Source organism: Pongo abelii, chromosome 6 (assembly GCF_028885655.2).
Source record: "Pongo abelii isolate AG06213 chromosome 6, NHGRI_mPonAbe1-v2.0_pri, whole genome shotgun sequence".
Lineage (NCBI taxonomy): Eukaryota > Metazoa > Chordata > Mammalia > Primates > Hominidae > Pongo > Pongo abelii.
In genome coordinates, this window is record NC_071991.2 from 37,834,278 (window position 1) to 37,851,724 (window position 17,447).

The 17,447-nt window shown below is 44.6% G+C and overlaps 1 protein-coding gene across 17 annotated transcripts in view; it reads left to right on the plus strand.

Moving 5' to 3' along the window:
• The window catches only part of TNS3 (tensin 3), a 308,545-nt gene that overhangs the window by 263,512 nt on the left and 27,586 nt on the right, over positions 1–17,447 (plus strand). For all 17 annotated transcript variants that reach the window (XM_054559218.2, XM_054559216.2, XM_054559228.2 and 14 more), the window contains 2 exons: positions 15,226–15,397; positions 16,629–17,263. In XM_054559218.2, coding sequence (XP_054415193.1) covers positions 15,226–15,397; positions 16,629–17,263 — 807 coding nt within the window. The remainder of the gene's footprint in view (positions 1–15,225; positions 15,398–16,628; positions 17,264–17,447) is intronic.

A 17,447-nucleotide genomic window follows, 5' to 3' on the forward strand; every position in this document is an offset into this window, starting at 1 on the left:
AAAGGAATGAGGTTCGTGCTAATGAGCTAGAGGTGGGAAACCCAAGAATCGTGTTTGAGTCCTGCTCCAGCTGGGTGATGCGTGTGTTTCCCTCCAGGTGCAGGTGAGGGGAAGTGCTGAAGCCTCGGCCTCCTCACAGGTGTAGATGGACGAGAGTGCACACCTTTAGGAGTTGTTCTGAGGGTCAAGTAAGCCCACTGAGCACCGCGCAGACAGTCACTATTAGTAAAATAGTGATTGTTTGTGAAGATAACTTATGTTTTCTGAACAAAGATAAAATGCATTCTGAGTCTCTGTTATATTTACTGCAATGAGAATACATCTTTTTGTTAACTGAGTGAAGGGTTTTACTGAAGCTGAGGTTTTGAATTCTTACCTAACACAGGATTCCCAATGTTGCATTCCTCATTGCTCACAGGACGCTTTAGAAATACTGGGCGAAGACAGCACTGCCTAGTTAGGGACCTGGTTAGAGTCTGACCAGTGATATTCTCTCAAAAGCAGCAGTCTTCCAGTTTCTGAAACTACATGAGAAACCCCCATTAGCTGCCTGTGGTCCCTGGCACATGGGCTGGGGGGCATAAGGGATGCAGATGCCCCGAGTGCCACAGGGGTTCTTAGAGAGGCAGGTCCTTTAAGGGTGTCTTTGGTTCTATTCAGGTCCATTGAAATCTGCCACATTGAATAAGGTTTTCAAGTCATGGTAAGAGACTTCTGAGATTACAGGGGAGGTTTTTCCCCCTGGGCCTTATGTGATTTAGACTTCCATGGTGCAGTCATTGATATAGTTTGGATATTTGTCCCCTCCATGGGGGCAGATACTTCATGAAGGGCTTGGTGCTGTCCTCATGGTAACAAGTGAGTTCTGACTGTTAGTTCACATGAGAACTGATTGTCAAAAAGAGCCTGGCACCTCCCCTCCTCTCTCTCTCTCTCTGTCTCTCTCTCTATCACTCTCTCTGTCTCTCGCCTTCCTCTCACCATGTGATGCCAGCTTCCTTTCACAAGTCCAGTGGGAGTGGAGGTAGACAGGAATGCACCGGCATGGCGTGGTTAGGCCAGGGTGAGGGTGTGCAGAGTGCACATCAGTGGAAGCTTCTTGAGGCCCTCACCAGGTGCAGATACTTTTTCTACAGCCTTCAGAACCGTGAGCCAAATAAACCTCTTTTTAAAATAAATTGCCCAGCCTCGGTTGTTCCTATATAGTGGTGAACATGGACTCAGACAGTGATTATAGGACAAAATGATGATCCTGGACCAGGACTCCTCGAGGCTTCATCTGTCAAGCCACCAGGCTAAAGTGACCTTTCCTTAGAAGGGCTGTGGCAAAGCTAAAGTGACCTTTCCTTAGAAGGGCTCTGGCAAAGCTCAGCACGTGTCATCTGTGTCCCATGTGCCATTTCTAAAGGAAAGCCAGATTCTCTAGGAATTCTGCCTGAAAACAGAAAACATCAAAACTTCCTGTCCTGTGGACCAGTCCAGTTATGAGACTGGAATTATTCTGCGGACTAAAGACTTGGAACCAAGCGTCTTAGTTACAGCCTCTTCATCGGCATAGACCCTTGCTGGTATCATCTTGAGCAGCCTGAACCTTTCTCTGACCGCTGTCCACTCCTGTGTGGGCGTGGTGTATGCATTATGGTAACCTCCACTCTCCATCATGATAATCAGCCCAGGGCTCTCAAAGCCACTTATGCAGGTTCTCTCTCTGCTTGTGAAGGGCAATACTTCCTCTGTTTGTGGATTTTTGCTTTTGTTTTGGCTCAGCATAAGGAAGGCTTCCCTGAGGAGGGTCAGATGGCTCTTTTCTTTTCTGGTGCTGCTTTGCATACCCTCACCCTGGCCTGACTGCCCTGTGCTGGTGCATTCCTGTCTGTCTCCACTCCCACTGGACTGGAAGCAGCTTTGAGGCAAGGACATTGTGTCACTGAGTCCGTTTCCTGTTGGAAGTAACCAGTCCCAACTCAAACTGGCTAAAGGAACAAGAGAGGAGAAAATGTAACTGTTCGCAAAGTCAGAGGGTGAAAGCTATCAAGTGTCCAGGGACAGCTGAATGGATAAACAAAATGTGATCTATGCATACAGTGGAATATTACTCAGCCTTAAAAAGGAAGGGTGTTCTGACACGCGCTACAACATGGAAGAACTTCAGGGACATTGTGTTCAGTGAAGTAAGTCAGTCACAAGAAGACAAATCCTGTATGATTCCACTTACATGAGGTCCCTAGAGTCGTTGAATTCATACATACAGAAAGTGGGATGGTGGGGACTAGGGTGGAGGATAGGAAATTATTTCAATGGGGACAGAGTTTTAGTTTTGTAAGATTATAAAGTTCTGGAGATAGTTGGTGTACGAAAAAGTGAATGTACTTGATGCTACAGCACTGTACACTTAAAAATGGCTAAGATGGTAAATTTTGTTATGTATGTCTTACCACAATTTGAGAAAAATAACGAAACTCACTGAGCAGCTGTGGGTGGCTGTGGCCTCAGATTTGGCTTCATGAGGACTCCTTGGCCACTCAGCAGGTGGGTCTCTCTCTCTGTCTCTCTCACACATTTCTTTCCAGTGACTCCCTAGACCCTGATTTTCTCAGCTGTGTGTTGGCTCTGTCTGCAGGCTTGATGTGGTCTCTAGGCAGCCTTAGTAGCTCCACCTCAGTGTCATCTTTCTTTAAAGTCTAGAAGGAAGGAAGACATTTGTTTTCTTGAGAACTCAAACCAAAGCACATTTTTTACAACTCTCATCCCTTGTAGGTTGCTAAGGGACTGTGTGAGGAACTGGAGGAACTGGCCTCCAGTTAGTGCATCCCAAGTGTAAAAACTGCTTTGGAAACACTCACTATGAAGAAAAACGCTGTTTTCACTGTTTCAACATTAGAATTCTCTACACAACACCAACTAAATTGGTAAATGTGTTTTCTTTCCAGTCTGATCAAAACCTTGAATATAAATGGGACATCTTCAAAGAATAAGAGAAAATAGGGCTCCAACTGTAATGAACTATTGCATCTACATTTTCTACTTCCTTTTGTGTTATTGCTTAAAAGGAAGACTGTGGCATGTTCTCTTTTGAAGGGGATAATTCCAATTGCGATGAGAATGTCATAAAAGGGTCACTCAGCTTTTGGTGGACAGGATTCCGATTTCAGCCCTGGCTGGAGCAATTCTGCCTTCACTGGGGGAATAAGAACCTTGCTTCCTTTAAAAAGACAGAAACAATTTATCCTTTTGAGAGCATTTCTCATATTTGCTGAAATCAGTTGACCTTAAGCTGTAGAACAAATTTCATATTATTTGTATTATGTTAACATCAGGATTTTAAAAAGAAAAGGTTCAACACCAAGAAAGTATTTATTTATCCATTTGTGGGTTTTTTTTCATCATTTTTGTTTGTTTGTTTCTCATCAGGACTTTGATTCTCATCAGAAACCATGAAAATGCTTTTCCAGTGTGTTGGGGTTGTCACTAATTAATTCTCATTATATCTGGCTACCTGCCATCTTCTCTTTGCTTTCAAGAAGGTTGGTTAAATGGCCTGATTGTTCACAGACAAATAACAAAAGAATTATAGGATAATGACCTTTTTTTTTTTTGAGATGGAGTCTCGCTCTGTTGCCCAGGCTGGAGTGCAGTGGCACGATCTCAGCTCACTGCAACCTCCACCTCCCGGGTTAAGTGATTTCTGGCTAACTTTTGTATTTTGAATACAGACGGTGTTTCACAGTGTTGGCCAGGCTGGTCTCAAACTCCTCATCTCAAGTGATCCGCCTGCCTCGGCCTCCCAAAGTGAAGATAGGGACTTTTAAAAAACAAAAACCAAAACAAAAAAAAAAACAGAACTAATCACTACTGAGGAAACTCCAATACAAAGTCTTGCTTTTCTAAATTAGAATTTAAAAATTCCTAGCTAAATAAACCCTAGAAATAATCTAATCTGATCCCAATTGAAGTGAGTCTGTAAATGAAGATCCTGAAGGCCCCAGGGGTTGACAATGTGCCCAACACCACATGGTTTATGGCAGAAGAGCTTAGGCTATAACTTGGAGATCTGAGCTGTCCCTCTGCAGCAGCCCCAATTCCCCGCCTAGAAATGTAATAGAAGAAGGATACGCGAGATTTGATGTTCCATTTTGTTAGAACTGTCTCAAATAATGGAAAAAGATACTTCCTATTTAACTGCATAATAATCCTGGGATGTGACTAGGAGGGAGGAAAGAATGGAGAGAGAGAGAGAGAGATAGATAGATAGATAGATAGATAGATATTCTCACTTACTTCTGAAAGTTTATTGTGAATATGACTGTGTATTTATGGGCCAAAGATTGAGACTGCATTTTTAGGTAGTTAACAAAACTCAAGTTTCTTCACTTGGATAGGAGACTATAATATTGACTTCAGCTAAATTTATTTTATTTTTCATTAAAGGTGATATAAAACATTCAAAGGCGATTTGTAGTTACTAATTGATGTATGAGTGAATAATTTTTATGCCTTATCAGGAACATGGGAAATTGGGAACACAGGAAAATGCTGATTTTGTTTTTAATGTCACATATCCTGATTTTTTGCTAAGTAAGTTATGGTTCTTGCATCTATGATAAGAGTCACACCCTAAGGATGAACTTTGATGTTTGGATCCCTCATGAATGTTTAATATGTCTGACAGCTCCTTACACATTTAGGTTGCAGGTTTTGGCCAGGCTCTAAGGCTTTGGAAGAGCGAGCCAGTGGCCCTGCCTGAGCCCCGTGGGTTTCTCCTCTTCCTGTTAACTTATATGTCATGTAAATAGTGGCCATTGGAGAATGAGTGGTATCCAGCTTCCCACAGAAGCCTGGATGAGAGCATAAAAATAGATCGTTTGGAAAAGGGCCCATGACCCTCTGTCACCCTTGTTCTGGGTAAAGGAAATGAAGGAAGTGGAAGCCGAGAGGAGAGGAGCATAGACATTCCTGAAGTCCCAGAAGGACGGGCACGCGCCTCCCAAGTTCTAGCCCGGTCCCGAGGAGCTGCCCCGCAGCAGTGGCCTTCCCAGCCACCTCACCCCCGCAGGGCACCAGGGACACCAGCTGCTTAGGCAGAATACCAGAAAGTGAGATGAGTGTTGTTTCCACACACTAACGGTATTATGCCTCCTGCTCTGGGTCTGAGCAGCAAAGGGAAAATGTGAGAATATTGTGGGAATGACGGGCAGAAGGAGGCTGAGCCAGCAGGATGCTGGAACTAAAAGGAGCGTCTGTTCAGGGCCCAAGATCGGCTCTGGCTGGCAGGGCTGTGCTGGCGTGCACACGGTCTAAACAGCATCCCTGTGTGGCCTCTGGAGCCCCCCACGTTGTGGAAACACATCTTCATAGGGGAGGGGTGCATGGCCTCAGGAAGGCAGCTTTTGCCTTAGTAGAAGTTGGCCTGCACCAGAAAACCCTCCATGTAGTTGCTTTGAGGGACCATTATGCTCACTGTTGTGTCCTTATGTCTCCACCTCTGAAGCAGAGAGACAGGCTGCCACAGGCGCAGGGCTATGGAAGACCTCCCCACCACATTCCCACTCTGGAGGGAGCAGCGGGATTAATGCCTCCACAGATGCCCCTGTCCAAGACGGTGCAAATCCCATCTGCTCCTCACCCCCGTCATCCCCACCCCCGGCCATCTCCTGGGCTCTTCTAGGTGCAGAGCTGAGGATACAGGCACCTGATCTCCCCACAACAAGGAGCTCAGATCACGTCCTGTCCTCATTTTTAACATTGCTAAAAATGTTCATGGTAGTTTAACCGTGAACATCAAATGTACAAATTAAGCAATAACAACAATTCTGCCTGTTTTTATGGTGAGCACATTTCTAGAAATGAAGTGAACTCATGCAAAAGGGTTTGCAGTAGGTAGATCATCCTCACTTGACTGGTGCATTTGACTATAAGATTTTCGGTGCACTTCCCCCAACCCTGCCGGCTCCTGTTCTGTGCTTGCTAGTTGCCCAGCAGGGACAGTGCAGAGGAGCACTTAGAAAGGGACCCAGGCTCCCGCTGCCTCACTCTTCTCTTCCGTTAAGCATGGGCATATCTCAAGGAGCTTTGCAGACCTAAGGGACGTGGAGATGGTAGGTGCCGAGCACAGCGCCTGCAGGGTGTAGGTTCTGGGTAAAGTGTAGCTGCTGTCAGCATCCTCCTTGCTGTCTGCAGTCCCAGTCACTGGAAGTGACTCCACTGACCTGAAGATGTGACACTCACCCAACTTATCTGGGAATGCCAAGGCCCATCTAATAAGTGGATTAATTGCTGTGGCATTGAGCTGTGTGGCACTCTGTTAGCCGACTTGCATCTCTGAGCACAGGCAAAGACCAAGGACCTTCAGGAGAAATGGTCCAGGAAGCCCAAGTCTCCCTGTGCTGAAGTCCTTGGGATAAACATGGAATCTGATGCTTTGAGCAGCCCCTTCTCCAAATAAAGGGTTAAGTCCTGTCACCCGGTCAGGAACTGGTCTGACAGAGGGAACTACACAGCCAGAGTGCCCCAGAGTTGGTGCTAATTGAATGATAAACAAAGCCACTTTCATGGGAAGTGCTGGGCTTGCTGTTTTCTGGGACAAGCACTGTGATAACAGGAACAAAGTGGATTTTATTTTCCTTCAGCCTCTTCTCATTTGGTGAAATTCCCAGGCGCCATGGGAGTGCATTGAGGACTTCTGAGTCATGGCGTGGGGTCTTCTAGAGCCCTGAGGCATGGGGACTCTGTAAACAGGGACGTGAAGCACCAGGGATTGCCCCCGTGGCTTTGTGGGAACCACTAAGAGCAATGTCAGTCATAGAAACAGGTACTGCATGCTGTGCTGGGTATGTGCTCCTCTCTTATATGACTCTTTGAAAGCTCAACCAACCAACCATAAGGTGGACATATTAAACTTGATTAGTAAACTTTTTTTTATTCCAAAGTTCTGTGCTGCTTCTTGGCATGAGACCCTAGGAACTGATCAACCAACCGTCCACCTACTCCTCTGAACAAGACACCCGAGCAGTATTTCCACGTCATGCTCTGAACTTCTTCCTCTAACCTCTAAGCCTTTGCTAGTTCATTCATTAGTTCATAACGTGAATGACCTGGAGCTCCTACAGGTGCCAACCCAGTGCTGGGGACACAGCAGTGAATGGCAGGAGTGGCCCCTGCCCAATAAGCAAAGAACCCATGAAGTGGTTTTGTCAGAATGCATGCCACCCATCCTTCCAGGATGGCATCCATCAAATGCCACTTGCTCCAGGAAGCCTTCAGATGAAGCTCCCTCCAGATGAAGCAAGTCTCCCTGTGGGTCCTCCTGCAGCTCAAAAGCTGCACCTCATATGCTCCTCCATGCAGTAGTAATTTGCACATGGTCTCATCTGGCTGACACAAGCAGGACATGCAAGCACTCCCTGTTTCGCTTTTGTTTCTCTCTTCCGTTCTCCTGCTGGTCTAGGCCATGTTACTGGAAAACTGGTGCCCAGCAAAGACATTTTTTTTTTAATTTTTATTTTTTGAGACGGAGTTTTGCTCTGTCGCCCAGGCTGGAGTGCAGTGGCACGATCTCAGCTCACTGCAACCTCTGCCTCCCAGGTTCAAGTGATTCTCCTTCCTTAGCCTCCCGAGTAGCTGGGATTACAGGCATGCACCACCACACCCAGCTCATTTTTGTATTTTTAGAAAAGACAGGGTTTCACCATGTTGGCCAGGATGGTCTTGAACTTCTGACCTCAGGTGATCCGCCTGCCTCACCTCCGAAAGTGCTGGGATTACAGGCATGACCCACCACACCCAGCCCCAGCAAAGACATTTTTAATGGAAAAGAAATACAGACAAACATAAATGGAGATAAGTCATCTTAGTACTGGGAATAGAAGTGAGGGTGCAGAGGGATGATTTTAAACTCCATGCATCTTTGTTTTTCTATCCCAGCTTTAATAGAAAGAAATAATAAATTCACCAAACACTTACTTTAGAACATTTCCTGTGGGCCATACTGGGAGGAGGGGCAGTCAGTCACACAACTGCATCTGCTCTGGGGATTTACAGGTCAGTCATAGCAGGAGACGTGCACATGTATTCATGACACAAACTGAGCATTTGCCAGGCCTGGCCTTGAGATGGTCATGGTATTTACAGTTGGGTGCAGTAGACACACCATTCCCAAGGGTTTTACAGTATGTTCATACAAACAGAACATTAGTACTGGGCTTTTCTATAATGGAAATGTGATTAAATGTTGAAAACATTAGTGCAGAAATTGGTGTCCCATCCTTTCCCCCAAAATGGACAAGGCACTGTGTTTCAGACTTTGTATTTGATTTTTCAGAAGTTTTACTATTAAGTGCTTGTGTATAATTTTCTTTTTATTTATCTTCCTTAGGTTTTTTGTTTGTTTGTTTTGTTTTTTAACTTGTGGCTTGATTTCTTGAGTCTTTTGGGAAATTATCAGGATGTATATTTTCCAATATTGCCTCTGCCTCGTTCAATTTCTCCACCACTTCTTGGACTCCAATTATGTGTATGTTAGAATTTTTAAGAATCATTTCTCGTGTCTTATTGTCTTTTGTGTATTTCTCAGTCTTGTTCCTCTTTGTGCTTCAGACTGCATATTTTCTTCCTATTTTTCTCCCAGTTCACTCACAATTTCTTTTGCTGTGTTTAGTCTGCTGATAAAATCATGAACTGAATACTTAATTTCATTTATTTTGTTTTGAGTTCTAGAGTTTCCATTTGATTATTCTCTCTCTCTCTCTCTCTCTCGCTACACACACACACACACACACACACACACACACACTCTTTAAGTTCTAGGGTACATGTGCACAATGTGCAGGTTTGTTACATATGTATACATGTGCCATGTTGATGTGCTGCACCCATTAACTCGTAATTTACATTAGGTATTTCTCTTAATGCTATCCCTCCCCCTGCCCCCAGAATGGCGATCGTTAAAAAGTCAGGAAACAACAGGTGCTGGAGAGGATGTGGAGAAATAGGAACACTTTTATACTGTTGGTGGGACTGTAAACTAGTTCAACCATTGTGGAAGACAGTGTGGCGATTCCTCAAGGATCTAGAACTAGAAATACTATTGACCCAGTGATCCCATTACTGGGTATATACCCAAAGGACTATAAATCATGCTACTATAAAGACACGTGCACACATATGCTTATTGCAGCACTATTCACAACAGCAAAGACTTGGAACCAACCCAAATTTCCATCAATGATAGACTGGATTAAGAAAATGTGGCACATATACACCATGGAATACTATGCAGCCATAAAAAAGAATGAGTTCATGTCCTTTGTAGGGACATGGATGAAGCTGGAAACCATCATTTTGAGCAAACTATCGCAAGGACAGAAAACCAAACACTGCATGTTCTCACTCACAGGTGGGAATTGAACAGTCAGAACACTTGGACACAGGGCAGGGAACATCATTTGATTATTATTAATGGACTTCAGTTCTTTGATGAAATTCTCTTTGCTTCTGCTTTCTTAAACATTCTGTTCAGTTATTTTAATATCTGTGGCTTTTAACATCAATTTTTGAACTAGCTGTGGGTGTTTTTTCTGTGTGTGGGGTGGTGGCAGTCTTGGTTTTCATTTGTCATGTTTCCTGGCATTGATGATCAATTTTTTACAATTAAATGTTTGATACTGTATTTTTAGAATATAGACAAAGTCAGGCTCTGGGTGGGGGAGGCATGTTCTTTAGAGAGGATATAATTTTTCTTCCAGGCTGCCTAGTCAGATCCTGTCATGGTCCTCTTCTTTCTAGTTTGTAGCCCTTCAAGGATCTCACCTTGAAAGCTTGTGGTGTTTGCAAAGGCCCCTCTTCCTAGGTACATCTTGAACTGCTGTTCTTGGTTACTTAGCATCCACTAAGAGACTGCCACAATCCCTGCTGATCTTTTTTAGCTTCATAGCAGCTGGCTTTGTCTTGGTTACTGGGCATGGGCCCTGTACCTCTACCACTTGGGACTCAGAAATGCCTTGAGGGGAAATGTGCTCAGAGTGTTGACTCTGTCTCGGCAGTCCTCATTTCTCTGAGACCTTGGCATTTCCAGAACTGGTGCCTTGGTAGCTCTGAATCCAAACTTTTGTCTCCCCAGAACAGTGTGATTACCACTGCTAGTTTGTGTATGGCCCCTATACCACATGCTTCCAAACGGGTCCATGTCTGAGAAGGAAAAATGGCCATGAATCTCCTGCTCCCTTCCCTGGAGGTTTTGGCCCAGTAAGCCCTGGCTGCCTTGGGAGATCTGAATGGGTTCAAACTATTGTTGTTAGTGTTTTGTGTAGCTTTCATAATTGTCCTTAGTGGAAGTTTAACTCCTGCACTGTAACTGAAAATTAACATGCTCTCTCTTTCTAGTGCTGGCTTTGAGCTGATGCAGCTGATGTGGCAATCTTTGATAGATAAGGGTTTACAGATTGTAATGTCTCCAAGATTGTTGATAAGCATGCTTTTCCACCTTTCTTGAGGACCTGCAGTGAACAGTCTAACATTCTGGCTTCTTCTACCTCACTGGATAAACATATGTTTAACCTCTTTCTATTTAGCCATAACATCAAACGTTTGTGTAAATTATTCATCCTCCCTTTTAGCCTACTAATGAACCCTCTGTGGTGGGTAGCAGTATTAATCCTATTTATAGGTGAGGTGGTAAACTGAGAAAGGTAAAACAAATTACTTTAAATTCAAACACAAACCTCCGGCTCCAAATCTTGAGCTATTTTTATTATTCCACAGTTATGTTTTAAACATACTCTCATAGCATATGTTTTTTTGCTCTTTTTCATTTCAAATACTCTAAGTGTTGGGGATATTAACTTACAGAGTTTTCAATAATTTATAATTATTGAATAATTGATGTTAACTTTAATTTCAGTGAATTGTTCATCTTTAAATATGAAAGATTAGAGATGTATGCTTCAGGTCAGGATGGAGTAACAGAGACTTGATTTATTATCCTGACTGAACAAACAAAAAATGGACGAACTATATGAAATAATGGCTTACAAGCCAATGGGCATCAGGCAGTGAAAGACAACGATCCCTGAAAAGTAAGAAACAAACATAGTGATGGTATAGTTGTCCCAGTTTACTACCTAGAGAAAGTTTCCAGGTGTAAGTCAGGGAGAGGAAACTCACGCAGAATCTGGGAGACTCTGAGTTGGGCATTTGGAGTTGAAACTCCAGGGGACCACAGTGACTTGCAGGATGGAGAGAAGGCTGAACAGAGAGAGAGCTGTTGGAGATCTGCAGAGGATCTGCCATACGTATTCAGCTGAGCATTGGGTAGGAGGACATTAGGGACATTGAAGGCCAGGGAAAGAACCAAATGAAAAGATTGGAAAGAGAGGCTAACCCAGTGCTAACTCAAAGCTGGGAAGAGTGCCTGTTCTCACAAGCAAGAGAGGAAAGTATCAAGATTCACTGGGCATTGAGTAATATACGGAAGGGTTTTGCCCAGTAGTGGGGGATAACTCACACTGGATGGAGCATGACTCCAGGCCTTCCTAACAAATGTGAAGAGCAAGACCCAAAAAGGTAAAATTGTTTCTAAGCAACTTAACTGCATCCCAGAATAAAGTTCAAGAACATTTATAAGAATACAAAAATACCCAGCACTCAAAAACATAAAATCACAGTGTCTGGCATTCAATAAAAAATTACCAGGCAATCAAAGAAGCCTGAAAATAGCAATATAGTTAAGAGAGAAACCAAAACAAAACTAATGAGGACACAAAACTAATGTTAAGATTATGAACATTAAGACAAGGACATTAAGGCATTTATTTTAACTATGTTTAATGTGTTCAAAAAGTTAAGTAGAGTCGTGGAACATATAAAAAGACCCAAACCAAACTTCACTGGAGAGAGAAACTCCAATGTCTGAAATGAAAAATAACCTAGATGGATTTAATATTTTGCTGATTTTGGATAAAATTACAAAAGCAATTCTATGAAGAATAGATAGTCTCAACAAATGGTAGTGGTACCATTGGATATCCATATTTAAAAAACTAAACTTTATTGATATATATGCCTCACACCATGTGTAAAAATTAACTGAAAATGGATCAGCGCTTATGTTTATAGTTTCTTCCAAAACTATAACGCTTTTGGAAGAAAACAGAAAAACATGTTTTGTGACTGGATTAGGCAGATACTATTTTAGATACAACACCAAACACACTATTCCTAAAAGAACAAATTGATAAACTGGACTTAAATTACAAGATTTTGTTCTCAAAAGATTCTTAAGTGAATATGTGCACAGACAACAGACTCAGAAGAAATATTTACAAATCATATATATGATAAGGGACTTGCATCTAAAATATATAAAGAACTCTTACAACTGAGTATTAAGAAAGCAAACAACCTAGTGAAAAAAAGGAAAAGGATTTGAACAAACATTTTACCAGAGAACACATAAAAATGCCTATTAATAAGCATACAAAAAGATGTTCAACATCATTAGTAATTAATAAAGTTGCAAATTAAAAACACAGTGTTATACCACTACACCAGCACTAGAATGGCTAAAATTCAAAATGCCAACCATACCAAGTAGGGGCAGGATTGATGGTGGGGATGTGAAATGCTGCAAGTATTCTGGGAAGCAGCTTTGCATTTTCTTAAAAAGTTACATAGACACTTACCATATGGTCCAGCCATTCCATTCCTAGGTATTCACCCAAAAGAGGTGAAAGTATATGTCAGTACAAAAAAAAAGTGTCTAAGAATATTCATTGCAGCTTTATATGTAGCAGCCCCATAATGGCAGCAACCCAAGTGTCCATCAACAGGTAAATGGACAGAGAAAATGTGATATGTCCATTCAACGGAAAAGTACTCACCTTTGAAAAGCAATGAGCTATGTATACATTCTACAATGTGGCGGAATCTCAAAATAATTTCTTAAGTGAAAGTAGTCAGAGGAAAAAAGTTTATATGAATGATTTTATTCACGTAGAATTTTAGGAAATGCACACTAAAGTGAAGTGACATAAACCAGATGAGCAAGAGAAGGGGCTGGAGGAAACTCTTGGAATGATGATGTAACTGTTAATTATCTCGATCATGATGATGGTTTCATGGACGTTTACATATGACAAACTGACCGAATTATTTAAGCATATCCAGTTTTTTTTATATTAGTTATACCTCAATATATAAAGGTGTGGTTTTTAAAGTTTCATGAAAAATTAAACATTTAAAGTTCACTTTTTGTCTCCCAACATCTATTAGATAACTTAGGATAGTTGTTAATTTAGGCATAACTCCAGACATTTTGTGTGCTGATTAATATATTTTAAAAATCTAGGCCGCGTACGGTGGCTCACGCCTGTAATCCCAGCACTTTGGGAGGCCGAGGCGGGCGGATCACGAGGTCAGGAGATCGTAGCCATCCTTGCTAACATGGTAAAACCCTGTCTCTACTAAAAATACAAAAAGAAATTAGCCGGGTGTGGTGGCAGGCACCTGTAGTCCCAGCTACGCGGGAGGCCGAGGCAGGAGAATGGCGTGAACGGGGGAGGCGGAGCTTGCAGTGAGCCGAGGTCGCGCCACTGTACTCCAGTCTAGGCGACAGAGCCAGACTCCGTCTCCAAAAAAAAAAAAAAACAAAAATCTATGAGGTTTCCTTAGGAAAATAATTGGTGCTAAATAAAAATAGTAATTTTTAATTCATATTGAAATGACATGTGTGATCGAAAAAGTGCTTCACTTCACATATGTGGGGATACCATATAATTTTTAGAATGTTCATTCTGTCTTGGTAGAGACATTACCTCATTGGAGTGAAGTGCATTCCATTTGTGAGTTGATAGTGCAAATTCTGTAGAGGTGAATTTTTTTTAAAAACCAGGATATTACATCCTGTATGTGGAGGTAATTTAGTTGACTGGTCAGGGCTTTCCCTTGCTTTTTTGGATATAATTCCTCACTGGTCTGAATAATCCACAGACCAGTGCTCATTGGCACCTGGATTAATGAAAACCCCCTAGATATTTCATCTTCAGAAATCACATAAGTTGCTGATAATTCCTTTCAGAGTATTCTTAGTAAATGTCATTTTTATAAAGTGTGATTCTGGTATTCAGTTTTATTATTGGTTTTCATTTGAAGGGTAAAGAAGGTAGCCTTTTTTTCAGTATAATTAAAATAACACGTATTTCAAGCATGTGAGGTGATAGTCCTGTGAGTTGTAGGGAAAACAGCATCATTTGGAAATCTCTAAATTTCAATACCCTCTCCAGGAAATGAATAACATGGGCTTTTTTCCTACATTAATATTCTCTTATCAATCCTCACTAGTTTTGAAACAGAAAACAAAATGACCAGTATTTCTAATAATATTATTTTATTGACCATGGTAGATTTGTCCATTTCTTGAAGCCTGGTTTAAAAAAAGAAAAAAAAAAGGTAAGATGTTTTAAATATCCAGAAATAATGCAGCTGCTGGGCAAGAAGCGAAACAGAAATTCCGTCAGAGGAATGTGCCTGGGCTCAGGCATGGGACACAAGCAGGTTTGCGTTCTGGCCCACCTGCGAGGGTGACTTGGGCACCCCACGGTGTGGCCTTTGAAGCAGCGGGGTTGACCTGGAAAGCACCAGCATGGGTTTGCACCCTCATAGTGCTCAATGTTGATGTCCCAGTTACCAGCTGGGGAGGGCAGGGACCAAAGGAAGGTGGAGGACACCTAGGCTGCCCGGCTGCCGCAGGGCCTGCACTTATGGTCTTTATGGGGAGAAGTCGCCTGCTGGTTTGCAGAGGAAAGGCCATGCCGATTCTAAAGTGAGGTGCAGCCTAGATCATGGGGTGGAGAGTACGTTACAGGACATCAGCCTTTGTGGGGGATGGGGTTGGGAGGACCAGCCCAGGGGGCCCAATGTGCATCTCCTCACATGACCGCAGGGATGCCAGAGCTGACCAGCTCGTGGTAATGGGCTGGACACTGTGGGGGACTGAATTAGGTTGCTTTATTTTTGGGAACAGTGATGGGTGAGAATAAACCCATGCTTGTGGGTGTAGGGCTGGCCGCCTCCTCCAGCCTATTACGGGTAGTGATGTCATATTCAGTATGGCCATGGATGACAGAAAGCCTCAAAGTCAACACTGTTTCTTGTGGAACATGCAAAAGCAGCAGAGATTATGACTTCTCCAGTCCTACAACCGAGGTCTCTGTGCTTTCTGTGTTCCCGCTACAGAACCACGAGGCTGCCCTGAGACGCTCACTCACGCTGTGGGGATGTCAGAGAGCCCCATCGGACCCAAATCCACGATGCTCCGGGCTGACGCGTCCTCAACGCCCTCCTTTCAGCAGGCTTTTGCTTCTTCCTGCACCATTTCCAGCAATGGCCCCGGGCAGAGGAGAGAGAGGTAAGAAGATGGATCTTTAAACTTGGCACAAGTTCCCCTTAAAGACCCAGAATGCTGAGAGGCGTGTGGGACCAGCGGGGGCTTGCTCTTCAGAGAAGTTGAAGCTAGACCAGGCAGGGATTGGCCTGAAGATGGGGCGGGGCAGGGGACCAGGGCTGTGTGCACGACACTGCTACCGCCGGGGACAGGTGTATGTGGTGACATATGAGAAAATATAGGGACATACAGGAAATAGAGGCAAAATCAGTCTTAGAGGGCTTCTGGTTTACAGAAAGATCTGGGGGTGGGAGGGGGTGGGTATTAACAGGGAAAAATGGCCTATTTCTGCTTCACAAAGATACTACCCCTGAGGAAATTCATATGAGACCATTCCTCTTGCTCAGAGTAGGAATAAGTTTCTTTATGCTTTGTTGTATGAACACGTAGCTCCCTATTTAACTTTTTAAATTCTACCTCTGTTCTCCTTAAAATAAAAGAGGAGCCCTCATCTAAGGACATTACACATAGACTCTGTAACCATGAGTGTTCCATTGCTAGTGAAATACGTGCGTCACGTGGTGTGGTTTTAGCTGTCTTTCTGTACTCGTAAGTGGTTGGTAATTTCCAGTAGTCTCTGTGGTATCCGTTAATCAGCTGGTTCATCTAGCAAGCGTGGATTGAGGACTGGTGGTGTGTCTGGCAGATAAAGGAGATGGGGCAGAGGGATCATGCTGCGAGGAGGAGGGCACCCACAGTGAACCAACGGCCCCGCTGCCGGGGATGAATGTGGGTGGCATCCCTGCCTAGTGCTGTGGGACAAGACGGGAGGGCATTTCTATTCCCGAGGGCACACGTGTATGTGGCCACAGGTGCTGGCCAAGGGCTGGGAAAAGGCTTCCCAGTGGGTGCACAGCTGAGCTGCGTCTTAAAGGAAGAAAGGGCCTTGACCCGGTGAAGATGCCGGAGGGAAGGCGCAGGGGCCGAGGAAGCAGCATCTGCGCATGTGGCGGCTCCCCTGGGTGCCCTCATGCGGGCTGCAGCATCCAGGCATGAAGTGGGGGCTTGAAAGGCAGGCAGCGTGAGCTCAGAGAGGGCCTTAGTGTACATGTTTTGGAAAATACCTCCTGTGCTGCCTGGAGGGCCTCAGCACCCACTTGCCCATCCCTGTCTTCCCGTGTGGGTGATGCTTGCTGGTCTTCAGGTGTCTCTTTGTACCTTACATGCTGTCTTGGTCGGCTTGTCTTTTGAACAGCTCCTCTTCTGCAGAACGCCAGTGGGTGGAGAGCAGCCCCAAGCCCACGGTCTCCCTGCTGGGGAGCGGCCGGCCCACCGGAAGTCCCCTCAGCGCTGAGTTCTCCGGTACCAGGAAGGACTCCCCAGTGCTGTCCTGCTTCCCGCCGTCAGAGCTCCAGGCTCCTTTCCACAGCCATGAGCTGTCCCTAGCAGAGCCACCGGACTCCCTGGCGCCTCCCAGCAGCCAGGCCTTCCTGGGCTTCGGCACCACCCCAGTGGGAAGTGGCCTTCCGCCCGAGGAGGACCTGGGGGCCTTGCTGGCCAATTCTCGTGGAGCGTCACCGACCCCCAGCATCCCGCTGACAGCGACAGGGGCTGCCGACAATGGCTTCCTGTCCCACAACTTTCTCACGGTGGCACCTGCACACAGCAGCCACCACAGCCCAGGTCTGCAGGGCCAGGGCGTGACCCTGCCTGGGCAGCCGCCCCTCCCTGAGAAGAAGCGGGCCTCGGAGGGGGATCGTTCTTTGGGCTCAGTCTCCGCCTCCTCCAGTGGCTTCTCCAGCCCGCACAGCGGGAGCACCATCAGTATCCCCTTCCCAAATGTCCTTCCCGAGTTTTCCAAGGCTTCAGAAGCGGCCTCACCTCTGCCAGGTAGGTGTGTTTCCAGAGGGTGGAAGGGCCCCTCTCTCCATTCACTCGGGAAGGGAAGGGTTCAGACCTGCAGCTGAGCTGGCACATCTCTAGTGCTGGGCCGGGCACCTGGAGAGAAAATCCAGAGCCGTTGGGGTACTTTTCCATTTTCCTTGTCCAAAATCAAGCACTGGCCCAGGCTTTT